The sequence below is a fragment of the Phoca vitulina genome, unplaced genomic scaffold (assembly GCF_004348235.1).
Source record: "Phoca vitulina isolate PV1807 unplaced genomic scaffold, GSC_HSeal_1.0 scaffold12, whole genome shotgun sequence".
Lineage (NCBI taxonomy): Eukaryota > Metazoa > Chordata > Mammalia > Carnivora > Phocidae > Phoca > Phoca vitulina.
Genome location: NW_022589715.1, coordinates 47,674,879 through 47,695,835, shown reverse-complemented (window position 1 = coordinate 47,695,835; position 20,957 = coordinate 47,674,879). Strand labels below are relative to the sequence as shown.

The 20,957-nt window shown below is 38.9% G+C and overlaps 1 protein-coding gene across 10 annotated transcripts in view; it reads right to left on the bottom strand.

The window, feature by feature from the left end:
* Positions 1 to 20,957, bottom strand: part of SRBD1 (S1 RNA binding domain 1) — a 236,456-nt gene that overhangs the window by 23,986 nt on the left and 191,513 nt on the right. For 7 of the 10 annotated variants that reach the window (XR_004300323.1, XR_004300324.1, XM_032411061.1 and 4 more), the window contains exons 20-21: positions 8,042 to 8,226; positions 4,283 to 4,568 (exon numbers count right to left, since the gene is read on the bottom strand). Coding sequence is in view for 8 of the 10 variants with exons in the window: in XM_032411061.1 (XP_032266952.1) it covers positions 4,283 to 4,568; positions 8,042 to 8,226 (471 nt within the window). In the remaining 2 variants the exon portion in view is untranslated. Of the gene's footprint in view, positions 1 to 2,644; positions 4,569 to 8,041; positions 8,227 to 20,957 lie in introns of those variants that run through there. The other 3 variants (XM_032411064.1, XM_032411063.1, XM_032411062.1) reach the window with 3 other exon arrangements.

The window sequence follows — 20,957 nt, the reverse complement described above, 5'->3', positions numbered from 1 at the left end:
TTAGGGAGATGTTCAAAGAATTTATACACATTGGTGATCTTAGTCAGCCTTGTGGCTGTGGGTATAGTTTTATGCTGCTGGCCACCGACACTTCCAGCCCAGTCCTCTCCCCGGAACTTTAGGCTGAAAGAGCCTGTTTGGCATCTCCACTTAGATGTCTAATGAGGATCTCAAATTTAACTGGTTCTAAATGAAGTCCTTTACTAAAACTGTCCAAGACAGCCTTTTCCACCTCAGTAGATAACAATTTCATCCTTCTAGTTGCTTAGGCCCAAAACCATCCTAGACTCTTGTCTGTCTCACGTCTTCTATCCAATACACCAGGAAATCCTGTTTGGCTCTGCCTTCATCTTCCAAATACATAGAGTATCCCATGCCATCTCACCATTTCTACCACTAACATTCTTGTCCAAGCCACCATTATTTTATGCCTGCATTACTGTGACAGCCTCCTAAAATTATCCACATAATCCCTCCTGAAGTGGCTCAGTTCCTTGTCTTCCTCTTTTCTAACGATCTTACCTTGTCCCCTACCTCTGCTACTTATTCCCATAATCATTCCCTACCCTTTGTAATTACCAAGCACTGCAACCCCGAAACCTGTCATTTCAGAGTTAAGCATCCCACTGCTGACAGCCACTCTTTCACTCATTATGTCCTCTGTTATCCCCACTCTAACATTCCTCCCTCAGGACCTACAATCATTAATCCTGTACTTTTTCACTGCCCCTCATTCTCCCCTTATACTCTTGCTTTCCTTCTTACGGAGTTTAAATTCCATGGTCAACAATTTCTTTGTCTACATGCCCTCAACTTCCTTGCCTTTCTGTCCATTTTACTTGCTTGGCAAACTCCCAACCCTGATTAGATCTACCTCTCCACCTGTGCTCACCCTGCTGCTGTGGTGGAAGAAAAATAGATAAGCAAGTGGACCGATCCTCCACTTGACTGACCCTGACCCCTCAGTGGAACATTTAACACTGCCCAGAAGTCATACTCTATTTCCCTAGGCTTTTTACTCTTTCATCCTTTGCTTTGTTTTCCTTTTCTTTTCCTTTCTTCTCACACCTCCAACTCCCTTTACTCCAGATCTTCAGGCCTATGATGACCTTCCTTTTTATTTCAATGAGAAAAATAGAAGCGACCCAAGGAGATCCTCGATGAGCTCCCATCACCACAGCCTCCTACCTACATCTGGGCCCATACAATCTTCTCTTGTTAATACGGACAAACTGTTTATATTTCTATCTCAGACTGTGTACTACATTCCACCCAGTCTCATCCACTCAAGGATATCACTCCAGCAATTCTCCTCTGTCTCCTATCTCAAATTTTCTAGTTTTACTAGCTCATTTCCACTTGTACATATTATTATTTCTTCTTAAAAAAATACAAGAACTCTCTCTGAACTCCATTCTCCCCTTCTAACCACTATATTTCTCTTATTGCTTAACAGCCAAACCTCCTGAACAAATTGTCTATATTCGCTATCCCAAATCTAACTCCTCCCACTCTCTTTTAAACCTACTCTAATCAGGCTCTCACCCCTCACCATTCATCAGAAACAATTCTTGTTAAGGTCAACAAAATATGTGTCCTAGTTAACTTCTGGTCATCTTTCACATTTCAGTCAAACCCCACTGAAACATTTTCTGACATTTCTGACTAGGTAAACCTATCTATTATATGCTGTCACCATTATATTGCTTATTCTGCTTGTAATTTTATATTTGTATGTGATTTCTCGGTTAATGATTCTTTTTTCCTCAATAGACTCTAAGTTCCATAAGGGTAGGGATAATGTCTATTTTTCCATCATAATTGTATGGTCAGTGTCCAGCACCATGCCTGGCACTCAGGAGGCCACCAATAAATTCTGGGAGAATCAAAAAGAAGAAGATAGCAGGAAGGGAAAAATGAAGGGGGGGAAATCGGAGGGGGAGACAAACCATGAGAGACTATGGACTCTGAGAAACAAACTGGAGGGTTCTAGAGGGAAGGGGGGTGGGGGGATGGGTTAGCCTAGTGATGAGTATTAAAGAGGGCACGTACTGAATGGAGCACTGGGTGTTATACGCAAACAATGAATCATGGAACACTACATCAAAAACTAATGATGTAATGGATGGTGATTAACATAACATATTAAAAGAAAAAGAAAAAAAATTCTGGGAGAATGAATGCTTTATTACCATCATCCCCATTTTAAACTTGGGAAAAGGAGGACCAGAGAAGTAAAGACACCAGATCAAAAGCACATTGTGGATTATTGGTAGGATAGGGACTAGGATTAATTGAACATACTGATCACCAAGCGCCATGCTACATTCTAGGGGTACAAGACGAAAGAGACATGCCCCACTTTTCCCAGGCTAGGCCTTACAGAGCTTCCACGATGCTTGGGCTAGACAGGACAAACCATGCAACCTAGTGCAATATCAAGTTCTTGTGTCTACAAGGGCTTAGCTACCAGGTCAACGGAGCTGCTTCCACTGCTCTGGTTCTGGTATTCAAAGTGGCCAAGGAGAAGGCCTCTTCCCAAAAAGCATTTGTTTGACTATATATGGTGATAGATGTTAACTAGATTTATTACGGTAATCATTTTGAAATACATACAAATATCAAATCATGTTGTACACCTGAAACTAACATAAAGTTATATGCCAATTATGCCTCAATTAAAAAAAAAAGCATTTGTTTGAAATTACATTGCAGGCTTCAGAATAAGACTCTCTGGGCGCATATTACTCATCACTGATCTACAAACTATGAACCAGGAAGAACACTGGAAGGAATAGGAAGGTCAACTTAAAGTTACAACATTAAGATCCATTGTCACTTGAAGACCAGTAAGAAAGAGAGAAAAGCGTTTCAGAAATGAAACTGTCAGGAAAACAAGCCTTGAGTTACACAACTTTTAAGGGAGCTACTGCATTAAAAAGATCTACGTACACCAGTTGGAAGACTGAATATTGTGAGATTAGCAAACTACCAGGCAGAACCGTCAATAAACACAGTCCAATTTACCACTCTGTAAGGGACTATACTACTACGATGATCATATGATTTATTATGAACAATGGGGATGTTTGGGAATAAAAAGAAGTACTATGAGAAACCTCTACCAGGACAATGAGTGTTTACTAGGACTGTCCCAGGCAAAAAAGCAGGACGGTCACCCTCTTTAGTAAGCATCCTCCACTCATTACACATGAAGAAAACCAGGTACTCATTCAGTCATGCAAATGACTCCATTAAGCAAATTAACCAGGGCAGCCAGAATGGACAAGACCCCAGTCCAGTGTGGGCTCTATTTAAATAATTTTGACCCTGAATGGTTATGCTAATACTTACCATCTCCACTGAATAAAAACAGAGTTAAGAGTCATTTGCTTTATCTACTTGTTTTTTTTTTTGCCCCTTCACACCTAATCTACAGTCACTCTTTAGGAAGGCTATTTCTTTCCCCATTTGAGGTTTAGTTCTAATGCTTAAGAAAGAAAATACCTTCGGTGCTAAGCAAAGTCAAACTGAATGCCATTCTTCAAGTTTCCCAAGGCTTCCCTCTTGCCCAAAGGCACAGTTGGCTTATATGAAATTTGCATGAATATGTGCCACATCTTTAATTAGGAAGGACTCCTAGGTCATTCACTGAATCAACATAACAAAAACAAGGTCACTAGCCACAGAACTTTATTGTAGGGATCAATACATATATACTTCTCAGAAATGTTTTGAGCCATTCACTTGATGGTTACAAACACATCAGGATCTATCTAATTGGCATATTTTTTATTTGCTTGGCAAGAGAAAATCATGAATCAAGTCCAAAAGGCCTGATTAAAAAATCTGTAAAAAGGGAGGGCTAACCACTGCCTGCCCTATGTCAAGAAACAACGTACAATTCAAATCAAGAAGACAATTCCATACAAGTCCAGCAAAGCAAGCTGGCAAGTAGAAATGAAACGACAATCTGTTATACAAAATGCAAAAGGAGTCAAAGATGAAGTACAAAAAATAAAATTTGGGTCAGAAAATCATTACTAAATAAAACCACATGAGGATGTCTATTAGTTGTTTTCTTTAAGGGGAAAAGAAATTGAGCTGTTAGTTTCCTATTTATTCAGAAGGAAAAGTAAGGAAAGTGTTTGAAAAATACTTCTGATATTGAGTGAATTCTTTCTCATCTGCTACCTAGAATTCACAAACACCTGACTTATTCTTGCCCATCTCTAGAAATGAGAAAATAAAATCAGTGTTTGATCTTTAGTGCGACACTCACAACACCCGAATGAGGTCCAGAGTAATCCTCGATCGGGGGATGTCAATGTTGAGTACTTGGACTTCCACTCTTTCTCCAGGGCCCAGTCCAAGACTCCTTCTCTTCTTTGTTTTAGAAAGTTTTGCTTCTGTTACATTTCGTATGGGAATCAGCCCTGATCTCCCCACTCCTATATCTACAAAAATTCCAAACAGAGTGGCATTCTCGACTTTGCCTGTAAGAACTGTCCCAACCTGCAGGTCTTCCAAGCAGACAATGCTTCTCTTGAAATCAGGTTTATCAAAATCTACAAGGAAAAGGGGACAAAAGACAGTGTAAATAGTAGATACTATACTTCCGGGACACAATATACATTAGTAAATAAGTATTTACTACATATCAGTTATGTGCCCAGACCACTAGTCAGCACTGAGAGGGAACTTAAAAGAGCTGAAACCCAGGCTTGCCTTCAGAGAAAATGCATCTTAACTGAAGAAGCAGCATTCACATAGTAGGAACAACACAAGAAAATTTACTCATTTTCTTCTCCTCAAACTCTATCTTGCTAGCATGCAAACATTAGCACTATACACAAGGATTGGGAAGAGTAGAGAGTCTTATTTTCCTCTTTATGAGGAGGTGATGAGAAAATATCTTTGCTCAATGAATATAGAAGGCCAAATCACAAACACTGGGAAAGTTAAGACTTTTAAAGACAGAAAATTGGGAGATTTTTTCCCCCGGTACCTGAATTTGCAAACTGTTTAAAGGTGGTAGAAAGTACATCAACATTTGAAATTAAAATGTTCTCTTCTCTCATTTCCCTCCATGAATTTGGAATTCAGGAATCAATTTCTGTCGATTTTGAATATACTTGTCCAATCAAAACTTAATACATTCTTGATTATCTATGGCTCAGAAACCCAGAGCAGCCAGGTACCTAATCTTTCTCCTTTTTCAGTTCAAGTCATTAAACATTTATTAGCTCCTAGTATGATCTCCTGTCCAGGCACTCCGCTGGGTGCTAGAGATACAAAGATGAAGACACACAGATCCCTGCTCTCAAGTTCCTTACAGCCCTCTTTTCTTGTTCACCCCATTGTACATTTCTCTGTTCATTAACACCAGCCCTCCCAAAAGTGGGTATAAAGCATACCAAGGAATCATGGCTCTAGTAAAAACAAAACAAAAACAACAACAAAGTTTTTATGAGGGAGAAGGGTAGAACTAACAGTCTAAATGGGGCTTTTGGGTTATCTGTGGATTCCATTTTCCCATGCTCTTCTTGGCCCCCTTTCCTAGGATTACTGAATGTTGATTCTAATAACAAAGAACATTCTAAGCTTGGATCTCCTTTTACTAAGGCCTCATTTTCCCTCCACCCATCCCACTTCCTTTTCCTCCACAGCTGTTGGCTTGATCCTGATTACTTGTTAAAGCTATCCTTTACAGTTGTACTAACAACTGGCCACCTCTTCGTTCCCCTCCCCCATCCAACCATCCTGAAATCAAGTTGTTCTTTTTTTTTTCTAAATTCACCTTTTTCCGGTAAAACAAAACAAAAACCCTCTTTAAACTTCAAATCTCATTTTCCTCATAAAAAAAAGGAATATGTGAAAACTGGAATTGATTCTGTAGAATTTTCCCTGACACTGCAAGTAGTGGATTCCAAAAGCAAAAAAACCTGTTGTAATATTACACTGGGCAAAGACTGCGTCAAAGCAAAGTGAAACTAAGTCATTGATCAGGGCAGAGGTAGGATGGGCTCTGAGGTCTCACAGGCATTGTTTTTATGCTTGGAAATTCTATTCTCTTACAGAGGTCCAGCTGCTATAGATTCCCCAAGGGTTCCTGATCAGCTGCGTAGTTTAATTTTGCATGGAAAATCAGAGTCAGGAACTACTTAACATGTTCCTGAAGACAGCCTGGGCAACTGAGAAATCAGAAAATCCTCCCTGTACCAGGCAAACTTTAACACTTTGATTGCCAAGGCAACAAATTCAGTCGGCTGTCACTAAGCTGCTTCTGATGACTCCAATTATGGAAAATAACTGGCAACCAGAGTGTTAATAAAATAGAATCAAGTTTGTCAGAAGACAGGATGAGTATGGGGAAAGAAAGAGGCATCAAGGAAGGAAATACTTTTGAGAAAATGAAGAAAAGAAAAGATGTAATGTTTATAAATACTGTAATGAGGAAACATCCAAAATACTATCTGCCTCTTCAAAAGTATGACTGTCTGCCTTTCCCCTTGGGGATATTTTTAGTATTAAAATAAAAGCTTTCAGACATTTTGAAAATTGTGACTTACACAAAGGGCAAAGGCCAATTCCAAAGTGAGTTTAAAGAGACTTATTTGAAATTTCACTTATCACAATGATAAACACTGTAGTAACTGGTAAGCTCGGTCCAGAGCCCAGATGCATCTGTGTTTCTGCTCACTAAGGGCATGACAAGGTGAGGACCTCTACTTAGCAGTTGGTTGTTTAATTGAACCATATAATCTGAATGTTGATTTTCGCTCTGAGTCTGCAGCGTAACTGGGAAAACAGAGCAATCAACACCAAGACAGAAAAACGATCAAGAAAACCAGTACAGGAGGCCTGCAGCTAGAGAGAGCATATTTACCAATCTTCTAATGTGGTGTCCTAGGCATACCAGCCTCATAGCCCCCCCTGTTTAAGAACTTAGTATCCTGCTAAACAATACCCAGGGAATTCACATACAACGGTATTAGGCCTCCAAATAGAGATGGATATGTCTACTGAAACATCCACTTTGGATGGACCACCCTGGAGGCTCCTACTCCTACATTTTTGTCATAGATCTTATATATTTTTTCTCCAACTTTAAAAAAATTAATTTCTGAGTTACAGAAAAGTTAAGGGAATAGTATAATGAACTTACTGGGTGTTTTTTTTTTAAGTTTATTTATTTTTTAGTAATCTCTACACCCAATGTGGGGCTTGAACTCACAACTCTTGCGTGCTCTTCCGACTGAGCCAGTCAGGTGCCCGTTACTGGGTGTGTTTTTAAACTCCTTTAAACCTTTTCAAAGAAGCACGTCTGACCCCCCTCAACAGAGCCTAACTCAGAATGAAAAGAACCAAGCCTTAAACACAGTATCCTAAAACTGGTTATGAGACAAGTGCAGATTCATTTAAATCTCAGAGCTTCCTATTCAAATATCCTTAGGAAGTGGGTCACTTGATACCTTAGTTCTTTTTCATCGGGTCATTGCCCTCAACAACTATGGCTGTTATACTTCCCTCACCATCTACCTATGCTGAAAGCTGAGAGCTCTTTTAATTAGAAGGAAAATAACAGAGAGATAGTATCTTATTTGTTCAATGTGTTCACTGACACAGAATCCAGGAACTTGGAAGGCTGCAATTTAGGAAGAAGATTCACTTTTTAGTTTATGAACTGAATGTCTTACCTTGGACTTCTGGCTCCTACAAGATAAGAAGAGCTTACAAAAGGATTATGAAAAATGTATGCCTCCATGCACACAGCAGCCAATGTGTGATGCATTTAGTCTAGTGTGATGGAAAATAAGCATGGGACAAGGAGTCGTCGGGAGACCTGGCTTCTTGCTTTGGCTCTGGATGCTAACCAACTGCAATGACTTTGAAGAAAGGGCACGATGCTTTAGTTTTCACATGTACAGAATGGAGAATAGTATCAGTTTTGCCTACGGCAGAGGTTTGTTGTGAGGGCCATAGAAGATTATGTGAGCTATGTAAATGAAGGTGCTGTTATTCAAATTTAATTATTTACCTGTTCGAAAATCGAAGCTTTCAGGCTGGCTGAGACCATCTATGATGACCTGTAAGGTGTGAACTGTTGTTTGCAAACTTTCTGCAATTTTCTCTATTCCTTCCTTTTCAAGGAATGAATTTATTTTTTGTTCCATTTCAGGCTTTCCAATCTCATACAGTGTCCCTCTGATGAATGACAAAAACCTGCAGGAACAAACAAACAAAAAACCCAGCACTTATTAATAATATTACTTATTTTCCAAAGTCCTTATACAGGTCACCCTAAAATTCAATCATCTCAGATCCATATATCATCAACCAACCAATCAATCAGTCTTGATTAAAAATCTATGTGTGTCTCATGCTGTAATGAATGACCTGTCTTGGAAAAAAAAGGAGGGGATGGACTTAGGTTCTTGTGCTATTTTCCAGTGAAGCGTGTTCTCAAAATCAGCATCAGAAACGCTTTACAGTGTAATGTTCGTTAGAGTTTAGTGTCAAACATATTTTCTAAATAAGGATACCTGTTTACCTTATGTTTCCTAAATTTGAGTTAGGAATACTCATTTGAATTTAAATTAGCTAATAGGCAAACAATGAACTGATGATTTCAAAATCCAGCAAAATATCCGGTAAGCATGGCCAGCTTTTGACAAATGAAAATTTGTTATTCATGTGCCATATCACTGGCACATGAATACTTTTTTGTACTTTTTTTTTGAGTATCCATGATGACAGTGTTACCTAAGCAAGCATACTGTCAGCCTACTAATTCTCAAATTCCATTGACAATCAAGCTTCACGTGGATTAAATGTATCAAGTACATTAAGTATTCAGAGTCCAAAGGAAAAATATGGGGGGGGATATCAAAAAGAAAAAGTACTTGCTTACAAAATGGAAGGTGTGGAAGCAAGTAAGACCTTAATAACATAATCTTGAGATGACTATTGTTTTTATATACTGTATAATTTATTGCCACAATATTTACAAAATAAAAATATCTGCCTTTCTCAATTTCCCTTTTCTATGTTTACCATTTCCCTTGCTTGCTGCCTCTCAATTACCTAGCTTTGGAGTTCAGTAATAAGTTAACTAAGAAAAAAAGAAAGGGTTAAACCATTTCCCCCTTCAATTTCATCTGAATATTGGGCTGTAGCTTACTTTCTTGATAGTTCTTGGCTGGGTATTTTTCAACATCATTAAGTTCCATTTCCTATGATTAATGGCACTTTAAAAATGTCAACACAAGAATCAGACAGATAGTGATACTAATGCCCTCAAATCCTTTCCTCTAAGGATGTCTCTGGAATACAAGGGAAAAAGGAAACTGTTGGAGGCTTGTCCATCATCAGAACTGGGATATATCCCATTTGGTAGATTGCTGCATTATCACAAAAGGAATGCTTGTCATTTCCAGTCTTTTTTTGCATTGCTCTGTTCCACCAGAAAAGCTTCTTCAGTGATCATGCAGTACTGATAATCCAGCATCTGGTGGACAAAGCGCTCTCATCTCTCATTTAGGACATATTTTGTCTTCAAGTGGGCAATCTTCCTACATTTCCATCCTACATTTTTAGTCAAAAACAGATAGATTCTCCAAAATCCAACTAATTCTCTTGAGAATATATCTTGGTTCGTGGTCTAATGAAAGACCAAGGAATTGGCGCTTGGTCTCTCTTTTTGGAAATGAGCTTCCATCCAAACTGGTGGCCAGTGAGACATACGATGTAAGTCTGTGTGTCCATGGCTTCCCCAGCCACCACCCCCCAGAGAGGCAGCCAGTATCTGTTAGTGCTATTGGACAAGCAGTAGCACATAAGGGCCCTGGTGACAGGGAACAGCTGCTGAAGCTCTGACTGACGGGACAGATGACACATGGCAACTTTTGCCCACAGCCAACTTCTCTGCACAACTTTCTCATTAATGCATGCCCTGCTGAGCAGGCTTCCCTGGTATTTATCCTCTTGGCTTGATCGGTCTGCAACTAGCTATTTGGTAGAACATCTTTCAAATCCTCAAGATTCTGGCTTACAATCAACTGTTAAAATGCCAAAGCATATTCATGGGCTGTAAATCTATAACCTTGAATGGCATTTTATAATTAATGAAAGTTAACTAAATGGCAGAAAATTCCTAAAGCACTGTATAAGTCTTGGCCTCAGTAACAAAAACACTGGCTCAGAAGGCTGCTTGGAGTTTTGAGGTTGTGTGTGTGCATGTGTGCGTGTGTGTGCGTGCGTGGGCATTGTGTGTCTGCGTGTGTGTGTGTGTGTGTGTGAGAGCGAGAGAGAGAGAGAGAGAGAGAGAGAGAGAGAGGGAGACTAACTGCTACCAAAGTCACTTCCATATAAGGAATTCTGTTTATAGTAGTTGCAGATGTAAGAAGAAAATTGGTCTGTTTAACCTGGGTGCATATTTCATATATCATTTTCATTCTCACATACAGAAGGTAACTGAAATCAATAAAAAAGTACCAAATTGTGCTCCTAGCTAACACTTCATATTGATCAACCCTATTTTTAAATGACTATGGAACAAAGTCAAATGTTACTTTATTTTGAAACTTTCTTAAAGTTACAACAGGCTTACAGAAAAAGGAAAATAGCAAAACCAAAGGGAAGAGGGACTATAAAATGAACTGGGAATAGAATTCAGATTGACCTCTCCCTTACTGGATTTCAAATATATTCAACTGTAAATGATAGGAAACAATGCTTTACACCTGGTAATCACTCAAGAAACATGTGTTCTTTAAGTAGCCTAAGAAAAATTTATTCTACATTTTCTGAATTCTGGCCCTGGAGTTGAGTGTGATAAGTAACATGCAATAGAAAGTTTCATTTTAGAATTGGGTATGATAAGTAACACTAAATACAAAGTACTTTCTGCCTCGAAAATACCATATAAAAATACACTGCACTTTATGAAGCTTGGAACACAGTACTGACAAGTAAGTGCCGGGCATTATGCTAGTGCTTGATAGAGGTGTTCGTCCAATCCTAACAAGAATCCTAAAAGCTAGGTGTCCTATCATACAGAAAAGGAAAACTGAGGTTCAGGGAAGTTAAATATTTTGCCCAAGGCCACACAGCTATTTTCACTGACTGGAGTTTCATGCCATACACATAGTGTGTGTCTGTTTATAACTGTAGTCATGTCAAAATAAGTGATGTGTTTGGTTAAGATATAAAACATAATACTTCTGGTAACATTTCACCAACACAATTTAATGGCAGATTAGTTTTATTTTATTTATTTATTTTTTTAAAGATTTTATTTATTTGACAGAGACACAGCGAGAGAGGGAACATAAGCAGGGGGAGTGGGAGAGGGAGAAGCAGGCTTCCCGCCGAGCAGAGAGCCCGACGTGGGGCTCGATCCCAGGACCCCGGGACCATGACCTGAGCCGAAGGCAGACACTTAACGACTGAGCCACCCAGGCGCCCCGGCAGATTAGGTTTTAAACAGGAGACAGTTAATACTGATAAATTCTACAAAGAAATTACTACATAAAGGCATTTATGTAGACAATTCTCTCAAAAGTCAATGAGTTATTAAAGTCATGGCATCATTTTCTCCACTGTCTCTGCAAGGCTTTTTTAGTTTGCTAAGGACTGTGGCCCGAGCTGCTGTTTTTATTTAATATGTAATTTCATCCATCTTACTTAAAATAAGAAAGTAGCATAAATGCAACAAATAAGCACATCATGTTCTTTTAGTGCACATCTGCACAAAGTTAAAATACAGACCTTGCAGCAGAGATAATGCTTATTTTTTGAGCAGAATGCTTATATAACCTAAAATCACTGATATTTTCAACAGAAACTTGTTACAAACGCAATATTCTTCCCATCCAGAGTAAGTCTTTGGAAGATTCTTCCCAAAGAATAAGAAATTCTGAGATTAAGAATTCCTCATATCAGTGAGGTCATATGATGCATGTCTTTCTCTGATTGACTTATTTCGCTCAGTATCTTAATCTCAGGAAACAAACTGAGGGTTGCTGGAGTGGTGGGGGGTGGGAGGCATGGGGTGGCTGGGTGATAGACATTGGGGAGGGTATGTGCTACGGTGAGCGCTGTGAATTGTGTAAGACTGTTGAATCACAGACATGTACCTCTGAAACAAATAATACATTATATGTTAAAAAAAAAAGAAGAAGATAGTAGGAAGGGAGAAATGAAGGGGGGGGGATCCGGGGGGGAGGACTAACCTGAGGAAATTATGGATTTGGAAAAAAAAATTGGGGTGTTAGGGGGGCGGGGGGTGGGGGGATGGGTTATCCTGGTGATGGGTATTAAAGAGGGCACGTATTGAATGGAGCACTGGGTGTTATACACAAACAATGAATCATGGAACACTACATCAAAAACTAATGATGTAATGTATGGTGATTAACATAACATAATAAAAAAAAAGAATAAGAAATTCTCAAGATTAGTAAGACTTCAGATATATCCATTCAGTTTGGGAGCCCAGGACTGGGTTCATTACATTAAAGTACCATGGCACCCGACAGAGCACAGAAGAACCATGGTGATGCAAGTCCATCACTTCAAGAACAACTTACTATTAGCACGTGCTTTGGGGGCCCAACACACAGCCTGAAGAACCGTGCTGCAAGGGCAAAGTGCCTGTGGCTGTCTACCCATTTTCAACAGTTCCAAAGGAGACTTTTGTACTGGCTTATTTTTATCCATTAGTTTTACTCAGTTGTAATGATATCAATAAACAAAACATTAAATGCAAGAGCACAGTCATTTTATAAATAAGTAGGTACAGACAAAGCAGGTCATAATTTGTAATACAGGGAGATGCTCAGTGATTTAAAAAGAGAGCTTGTACTCTTCAAGTAAACCCGGCCCTCTAACTGTGATTGTAGAGTAAGTGGTGGGACATAAATGAAAGTTCAGGAATAATCTGTTACACCAAAACCCACAGATTCAATATATATTTTTAAATCTGCTCTTAATATTAAAGGCTAAATATAAATTCCAATGTGGCAAAAGAGAAAGACCCATTGGTCCTTTTACGCTACCTATAGGGAGCTGAATTTAGACAGGTGAACACATAGCAGTGCACACTTAGTTCAGCTTAAAGAGAGTGTGCTGGCTTTACCACATCTGCTGTTTCAGCAGCCAAGTCAAAGGGGCAGCAATGTGAGTTGCACTTTAATCATCAAAGAACCTTTTCAAACTTCTAACCTCTTTGTGAAACCGAGACACTGAACTGGGCCAAAATCTTTAAAAATCGTTGCTGGTGCAAAATCTACAAGTACTGGTAAATTCAAGTAGAGTGCAAGGACAGTGCATTTATGGAACAACCTACTGTACTGCAGAAGCTGGGAGGTCAGTGAAGACAAGGTTTAAATGGCTTTTCTTAGCATGTAATCAACCACAAAAACTTACAGCAAGCAATTTTTCACAAGAACTTACAGCTAACTGGCTTTTGAAAACTGCAGATACTTTTTAAAAATGTAACCCTTACAGACAGGATAAAGGAATTTTTCTGGAAGCCCTTACAGACTTTTATCTGAGAGTATAGTTTTAAATGGTGTGCAGCTATCCAGGCAGCAGCTGGGGGCATCTTCAGTCACATTGGCTTGGTATCACGTGGAGGGTCTTTGGAGCACTTCCTGCGTCTAAACACACTCTTGCATTTATGAGTAGCAGGAACAAAACATAAACAAAAACAAAAACAAGAGGAACTGAAAAGGAGAAGCTGTCATAGATTAAGAAATGCAGTTTGTCTTCCAAAAGACTTGGTTTATAAGCATCAGACTGTTACCTGCTTCTAACTTCTGAAGAACTTAATAAATGTTTCCTTCTTTTTCAAAGATCTGGTATACATGCACAGAAACTGGATACAGCATGCATGCTGTATTAATTGTACATAGGAGAACATATCCTTAGAAAGCTGTTTTATTTTATTTTAGCAATTTAGTATAGGGAATTGGCTTTATTAAAAAAATGCCAGTTACAATGTGCTTACATACTTGTACCACACAAAACATCTAAGATCAGTGAAATAATAACCAATGCCACAAAGAATAAGTAGTAGTGATTTTTTTTAAAAAAGATTTATCCATTTATTTGAGAGAGAGAGCAAGAGAGAGTGCGCATGAGCAAGGTAAGGGGCAGAGTCAGAGAATCCTCAAATAGACCCACTGCTGAGCGTGGAGCCTGATGCAGGTCTTGATCCCAGGACCCTGAGATCATGACCTGATCCGAAATCAAGAGTCATTTGTCACCCAGGCACCCTGTAGTATTGATTTTTATGTAGCTTTTCCTATTTCAGAACCACTTGCTAGGTCATGGTACACTGTGCAATGGTAATATAATTAAAAAACCCAAATGTATATACATATACATCCAAATGAGTATGAGTACATAAAAATAGGAAGGCATCATGTATTGAAATGATGTGTTACTACTCTAAAGATTTCTAAAATCCTGTTTTAGGAACTGCTTTAGAAAAAAATTTACAAGCAACAAAGGAAAATTAGTTTTCTTACATTTTTTAAAATAACAACACCCCCTCCAATAAAAAGAACCAGAGAAAACCCCAACAATCCTATATTACTCAGCTTGATCATCCTCTTTCCATTGAGTCTGGTTGTTTTAAACATATACATAAACACTCACACCCTTAAATGATAAAGATTTGCTAAAAAATCAAGGCTCTTCCAAGGAATATGACAAAATGGAAGCATTTTGAAGCCTCTGAAAAATAATTTAGAAAAACATGCTCAGCTTTCCTCATTAAGTATTCATTTACTGTAGAAGATGACTATGGAAGATAACAGAGCCTCTGCCTTGAATGAGCTTACAAAGTCTAATTTTAAGCAATGAGAGTATGTCAGAATAAATACTCTTCCACTTACATCTGTTCTTTTAGAGGTAGGATTTTACATGCAGATAAGTATACTTTTAAAGTGTTCAATAAAGATGATTTCACTTAATTCTCTCAAAAATTTATTGTGGAGAAAGATCTGCAGATAAAGGAGTCAAAACTCTGATAGATTAAGTGATCTGCCCAAAGTCACAGAGCTGAGACCACAAGGTTGTAGGTAAGGTAAAAGCTGTCATAGATCACCTCTTCATTAACACTCCTTAACCCTTTACTTCAGGGAATATCCAATGCAGACAGAAGATTTAGATCCCAGATAAAATTTGGCATCCAGGACCACTGCCTGGGAATGATTTATTATTATTTTTCAAACCAAATTCAAAAGGAAAAAGTTTGGCTCTTTTTTAGTTACTCAGTATGAGTTGGACAAAATTAAGTTAGTGGTTTCAAAGGCTGTAGACTCTCTACAGCTCAAAAACACTGTGTTTAGAACTCATATAATTTAATTTACTGGCTGTAAAGCCATAACGTGGATTAGTGCTTGTGAGTATTTGAAAGAAGAGGGTAAATAAAAAAGTGGTACTCAAAACCACTAGGCTAGACGGCAGAGCTGGAATTAAACAGCTCTGGGGCTACTGGGGGATAAATCCTAGGTATTAGAGTAAGGACTGTCCTCCTTGGGAAAACAGCCTTTTTATTATGAGTTTGGTCCTGTCAAAGAACTCTCCTTTCAAGGACTTTGAAAATGCTTAACATCTGTCATTTCCATAAAACCCCTGGTTGTCCTCTGAATAGGCAGAGCCATTTTTATTCCATTTAAAGAGTATGCAATTGAGGTCAAAGTAATTTGCTTATGGTCACACAGAAAAGTTAGAAGACAGGCTAACGTTAAAATCCATACCGAGACGGGACAGGAAAGGGAGGAGGGAGATAATGGGATACTAGATCAATACCCTACTGAGTTTCAGGCTCCAGACTGAGTGATCTAAGCCTGAAGAAGAGGACAGTAGAAGAGGGCCAATACTCTGGAGATGACAGAGACTGAAGCAAGCACACCACTGTGGCTGGCTGGTAACTCCCTGCCACTCCTCCTCCACTGGGTGCTAACAGGTGGCTCCACACACACAGCAGAGAAACCACAGCATTTTCTCTAGTCCCCAGACCCAGTGTTAACGTTAATTAACAATGTTCAATGATCCAAATTATAGCCGATCACACGGTAAAACGATTTTTTCCTGGGAGACCAACAGTTGTAAACCACACCCCCCTTTTCTTTAATGGCTCAGTTTGACAGCTCTTCCTCAATCTCAACAAAAATAACAGCAATAAGGGGGCACCTGGCTGGCTCAGTTGGAAGAGCATGCAACTCTTGATCTCAGGGTTGTGGGTTCGAGCCCCATGCTGGGCGTAGAGATTACTTAAATAAATAAATAAACTTAACAACAACAACAAGCCAGTAATAGTAGTTAACAGCAACAATAGCTTACTCTGTCCCAGGTGCTAAGAATTCTAGATATATTAACTCATAAAATCCCATGAGATAGGTACTATTACTATCCTCATTTAACAGACAAGGAAACTGAGGTACAGGGAAGTTAAATCACTTTCCCAGATCAAACAGGCATGATTTGAACATGTCTGGTACTGTACTGCTTCCAGAATGAGCTAGGGGAAAGTTAGGCACTACCTTGGATTCTTCAGCTTCTTAGTTCCCTCTACCAGCCTTGCCTTAAACTTCATGGTGGTGGTGGTGGTGGGGGGTGTTGGAACAGCATGTAAGACATGAGACATGACAGTCAGTTCCTAAGAACCCCACAGCTTAGTCAAGTGGGTAGATGCTCTTTCATCATTTTTCTCTTTCGTGAAGGTACTTTTGAAGATATGATAAATGCTACTTCCTGGGAATTACAGTATGATGTTTTTGGGCTTTACTAACAAGAAGGGAAAAAATATCACCTTTATAATCTGTCCATTTATCATCTTATAGTTTAGGTTTGGCTTCCCTTTTATGATGCTGTGCCTCCTTCTGAAAAGGCAGTCTACTGCCGTCTAATCCTAGCTCCACAGAGCTACAGCGGGGAGTAACTGACTGATATACATGCTGAGACATCACTTATCAAAAGCCAGCAATGATTCTGCCTTAATTTTCATGTCCGAATGCTGCCAACTCTTGTGGGCAAGTCCAGAAAAATGTAAGACCTTTCAAATTTGCCAATAATTTCTTACATCTGTTTACCTAATCTTCACTTATTTTACAGAATTTGTAGTTGGGTTTCTTTTCAGGCAAGCTTCCCGCAAAGAAACATGTTTTTATCATTGCAGAAGTCAGCTGGCATGCGAATGCAGAAGCAAGTCATGGTGAATTTTAGATGTATGGAGGTGTGTTAGGCGTACTCAGCAGGCTACGTGACTTACCGCTCAGAAAAATTACAAATCACCTCAAGTCACGTGCCTTCTGGGTTGCTCCCAGTCAAAACTATGAATGTCAAATCTGCAAATGTCACTGTTCTCCTGCTGCTGTGTTTTGTTTTGTTTTGTTTTGTTTTAAAACAACAGTCTAAACTCCCTGCATTACAGCTGCTTATTAGCCAAAAGACTTCCTTCCTTGCTGGGCAGAAAGCTAAGTTTGGGAAGAATGTGACAAAACCTCTGAATGCAATTCTAAACGAAGAGTTCTGAGACGCTAAATCCTTTAACAGGAATGGGAAAGAAAGAGAGGTTAAGATGTGCTCACTCATTAAAGGTCTTCAGTACGGGGCACTTGTCACTGTCTGGCTTGACTTACTATAGCTCTATGGCAGGGAGCAAGGCAGGACTCTACAGGGCCTCCCCAAACCCTAGGCCCAACTATTTGTAGGCTATGAGCACTGTTGGGATCCATTCATCCATTTATCTCATCACAGAACCCTGTGTGTCTATTGGTTTAAGTTTACTTTTGTTTTTCTTTTTCTTTTTTTCCAGCTTTATTGAGACACAATTGACAACACTGTATATGTTTAAGGTATACAACCAGTTGATTTGATACATTTATATAACTGCAAAATGATTACCACCATGGCAACTCATCCAACTGGTCACATAATTACCATTTCTTTTTTGTGGTGAGAACATTTGATATCTACTCACCAACTTTCAGGTACATAATACAGTATTGTTAGCTATAATCACCAAGCTATACATGCGATCCCCAGAACTTAACTCATAACTGAAAGTTTGTGCCCTTTGACCAACTTTTGTTCTTAAAAATCTGACATAAGTTTTTAGTAAATTAAGAATAAACATTACTGGTCTTTTGTATAGAAGATTCCCCCCGCTCCCCCAAGTAAATATTTTGTCATGTTATATGATTATTCCCATCCTAGACCTGAATTTTAAATTGATGGTTGTTTACTCTCTGAAAACATACTTTTCCGCACTGACTGTAAGGGTCAGAAATGGGTACATCAGCAGTAATAAAGGAGATGGTAGTGCTACTACTGCTCATCAGCTACCGATACAAATCATTCTTGGTACACCTTTGCCTAGTCCATCAGAGTGGTGCTGCATGTCAGAGTCCTGCTGTGCAGGCTACTAACCACCTCCAGAAACTAGTCTTTTAAATGTCTCCATAATGGCCAAAATGGAAATAACAATTAAATATTAGCTAATGCTTTATCAAAGTGAGTGCTGGAATTTTTCAAGTTAAATCAAGAACATAACAACTTTCAAGCTTAACTATCTAAAGTGAATCAAATTCTCAATGCAGGACATTCTTTGGGAGAACACCAGGTCTCACTATGACATGTACAAACCAGCATAATCTGCAGCACAAAGCACTACCTCCTAGCACCTTCTTCAAGAAAAAGGAAAAATCACATACTTGTCTTTGGCTCTCTTGATCAACCAAAATGGTACAGCAAAAACTGAAGAGGCATGGGGTGTGGCAACCCCTAAATTGGCTGTTTCTGGACTTCATTCTACTCATAATATAGCAGCAATTTTCCTCATGGCCCATATTACCCAACACAATGAAATCACTTGCACATGAGGACATTGTGACAATTTCTAAATGATGGCAGAAAATGGCAAAGTAATCCTCTTTCAGGGTCTGTCTCTGTTTTCTAGTCTGTAAAGTCTAGGAAGGCTGTGGACACACATGCTCTGTGAAGGCATGGAATTCAATTTGGGGAGGTCTGAAAATGTCTTCAATCCACAAGGGATTCTGAAATAAGTACTTACTCACTTGTGGGATAGGCAACAGCAGAAAGGATGCTCTAGATGTTCTATCAACAATTTTGCTTATGCAACTGCATTGACCTCAGCCAGTTTATACTAGAGAAAAAAATATCTAGATTGAAATAAAGCTAGACATTTCATTTTTAGCCAAAATAGGATAAAACTTACAAATAACCGTAACACAGGGCAATAATGAGTAAGTGGCCTTTGTGAAGCACAGAAGTTGTATAGAGAAGAAAGAGCTCATTTCCAGATAGGGGTATCTTTGTAAGATTTCATGCAGGAGGTGACATTTAGCCTAGGTCTTTAAGAAGATTTCAACCAGTAGAAAGAGGAAAAGCGATGTTTAAAGAGTTGGAGACAGGAAAATATGGCTCAGGTCAGGTTTGGGGAATAGTTAATAGTCCAATAAAAACAACAAACATTCACTGAGTATCTCCTCATTACCAGTCACGTTAGAAACATAATCTTGTTGACCTCATAGCAATCTTATGAGGCTGGTATATTATTATTCCCACTTTTTAAGGTATACAGAGTCTCAGACGGGTGAAGTAAATTACCTAAAATAACTCAGCTGGTAAAACCACGATATGAACCAGCTATACGACACTCCAAATCTTGAGCTCTTAACTAGCTCCAAAGCCTGATCATTTAACTAGGTCACAATTAAAAAGCTAGTTTGGAGCCAGATTTAAATGTAATCATAATGATCTTTCAGATTAAGGATATCATACCCTTAAAGATGGTATGTTAGCACAGAAAAGTAACAAGTCATTTTATGTGTGCTTCCTAAGGACAAAAAAAGAAATGAGTATCTGGAATATGCTAGATTTGACTGTTATTCTCTATCATCACATGGCTGAAATCAGACTCTGCCTTTCCTCTGGAGAAAACATTACCTCCTCCATTAAAGGAAACTTTGTCTATTATATTAAGGGATCTGTAGGAAATGAATTCTTCACATAGAGTGTGTAGAATTTTATGCTGTTCTGCTGCAGATATATTTCCTGAATATTGCATTAAAAGAATTCCCTTCTGTTGTTTTTCAGAATGAGGGTACGTGCATTTCAAATGAAGCAACCTGATAGTGACTATATTTGGTATCTTCTCATTTTAAGAGAACTGGGTATAGAGCAGGAGTAGTATATTCATCCTAGAGATGTACCCACCTCCGCCAGCAGATATTTTTAAGTAAGAGGGAGAGGGTAAGGAATAATGCAAGGCTTTTAGGAAATGTCAATGAAAAACACATACACAATCCATACTACAGAAGATTTAAATGGAACATGGGATTAAGAAACCTATTGCTACAGATAGATTTTCGTTCAGTAATCCTTTGAAGCCATTCTGTTCTAAATCTCTCTTACTTGTTTCAGGGCCTTCTCACATTTACTTGATTACTGCCTACTTCACTGAAAAATTCAAAGCTACCTTAAAATCCCCTTCCTTAGATGTCTCCATATCTTTACTCATCCTGCCCCATACTTCCCTACTATTCTTCCATTCCTTGATTCTGTTTCTCTCCCCACCCTCACTCCTCACAGGTTGCTATTAAGGACTCTTGACCTTGGCATTCTTGTGGTCTCTCTATGTCCTAGTTGTCTCACCTCTAAATGTGGTGGTGGAGGGTGGGGAATGACAGTTAAATGAACAAGGTCTTTTAGCTTTATAAAATGTTACGACTGTCTCTACCATGTCTCTACTACTTGCTCCTCTCATTTTGGCCACAGATGTATTATTGTTGTGGTCTCCCCATTCTCTGCTCCCTAAAAGCTAAAAGCAGCAACCACCCTTTATCTTACCTCTTCCTGGACTTCCATCACATGGCTCCTTCTTTTCACTACCAAAGTTCTCAGAAGAACTATCTGTC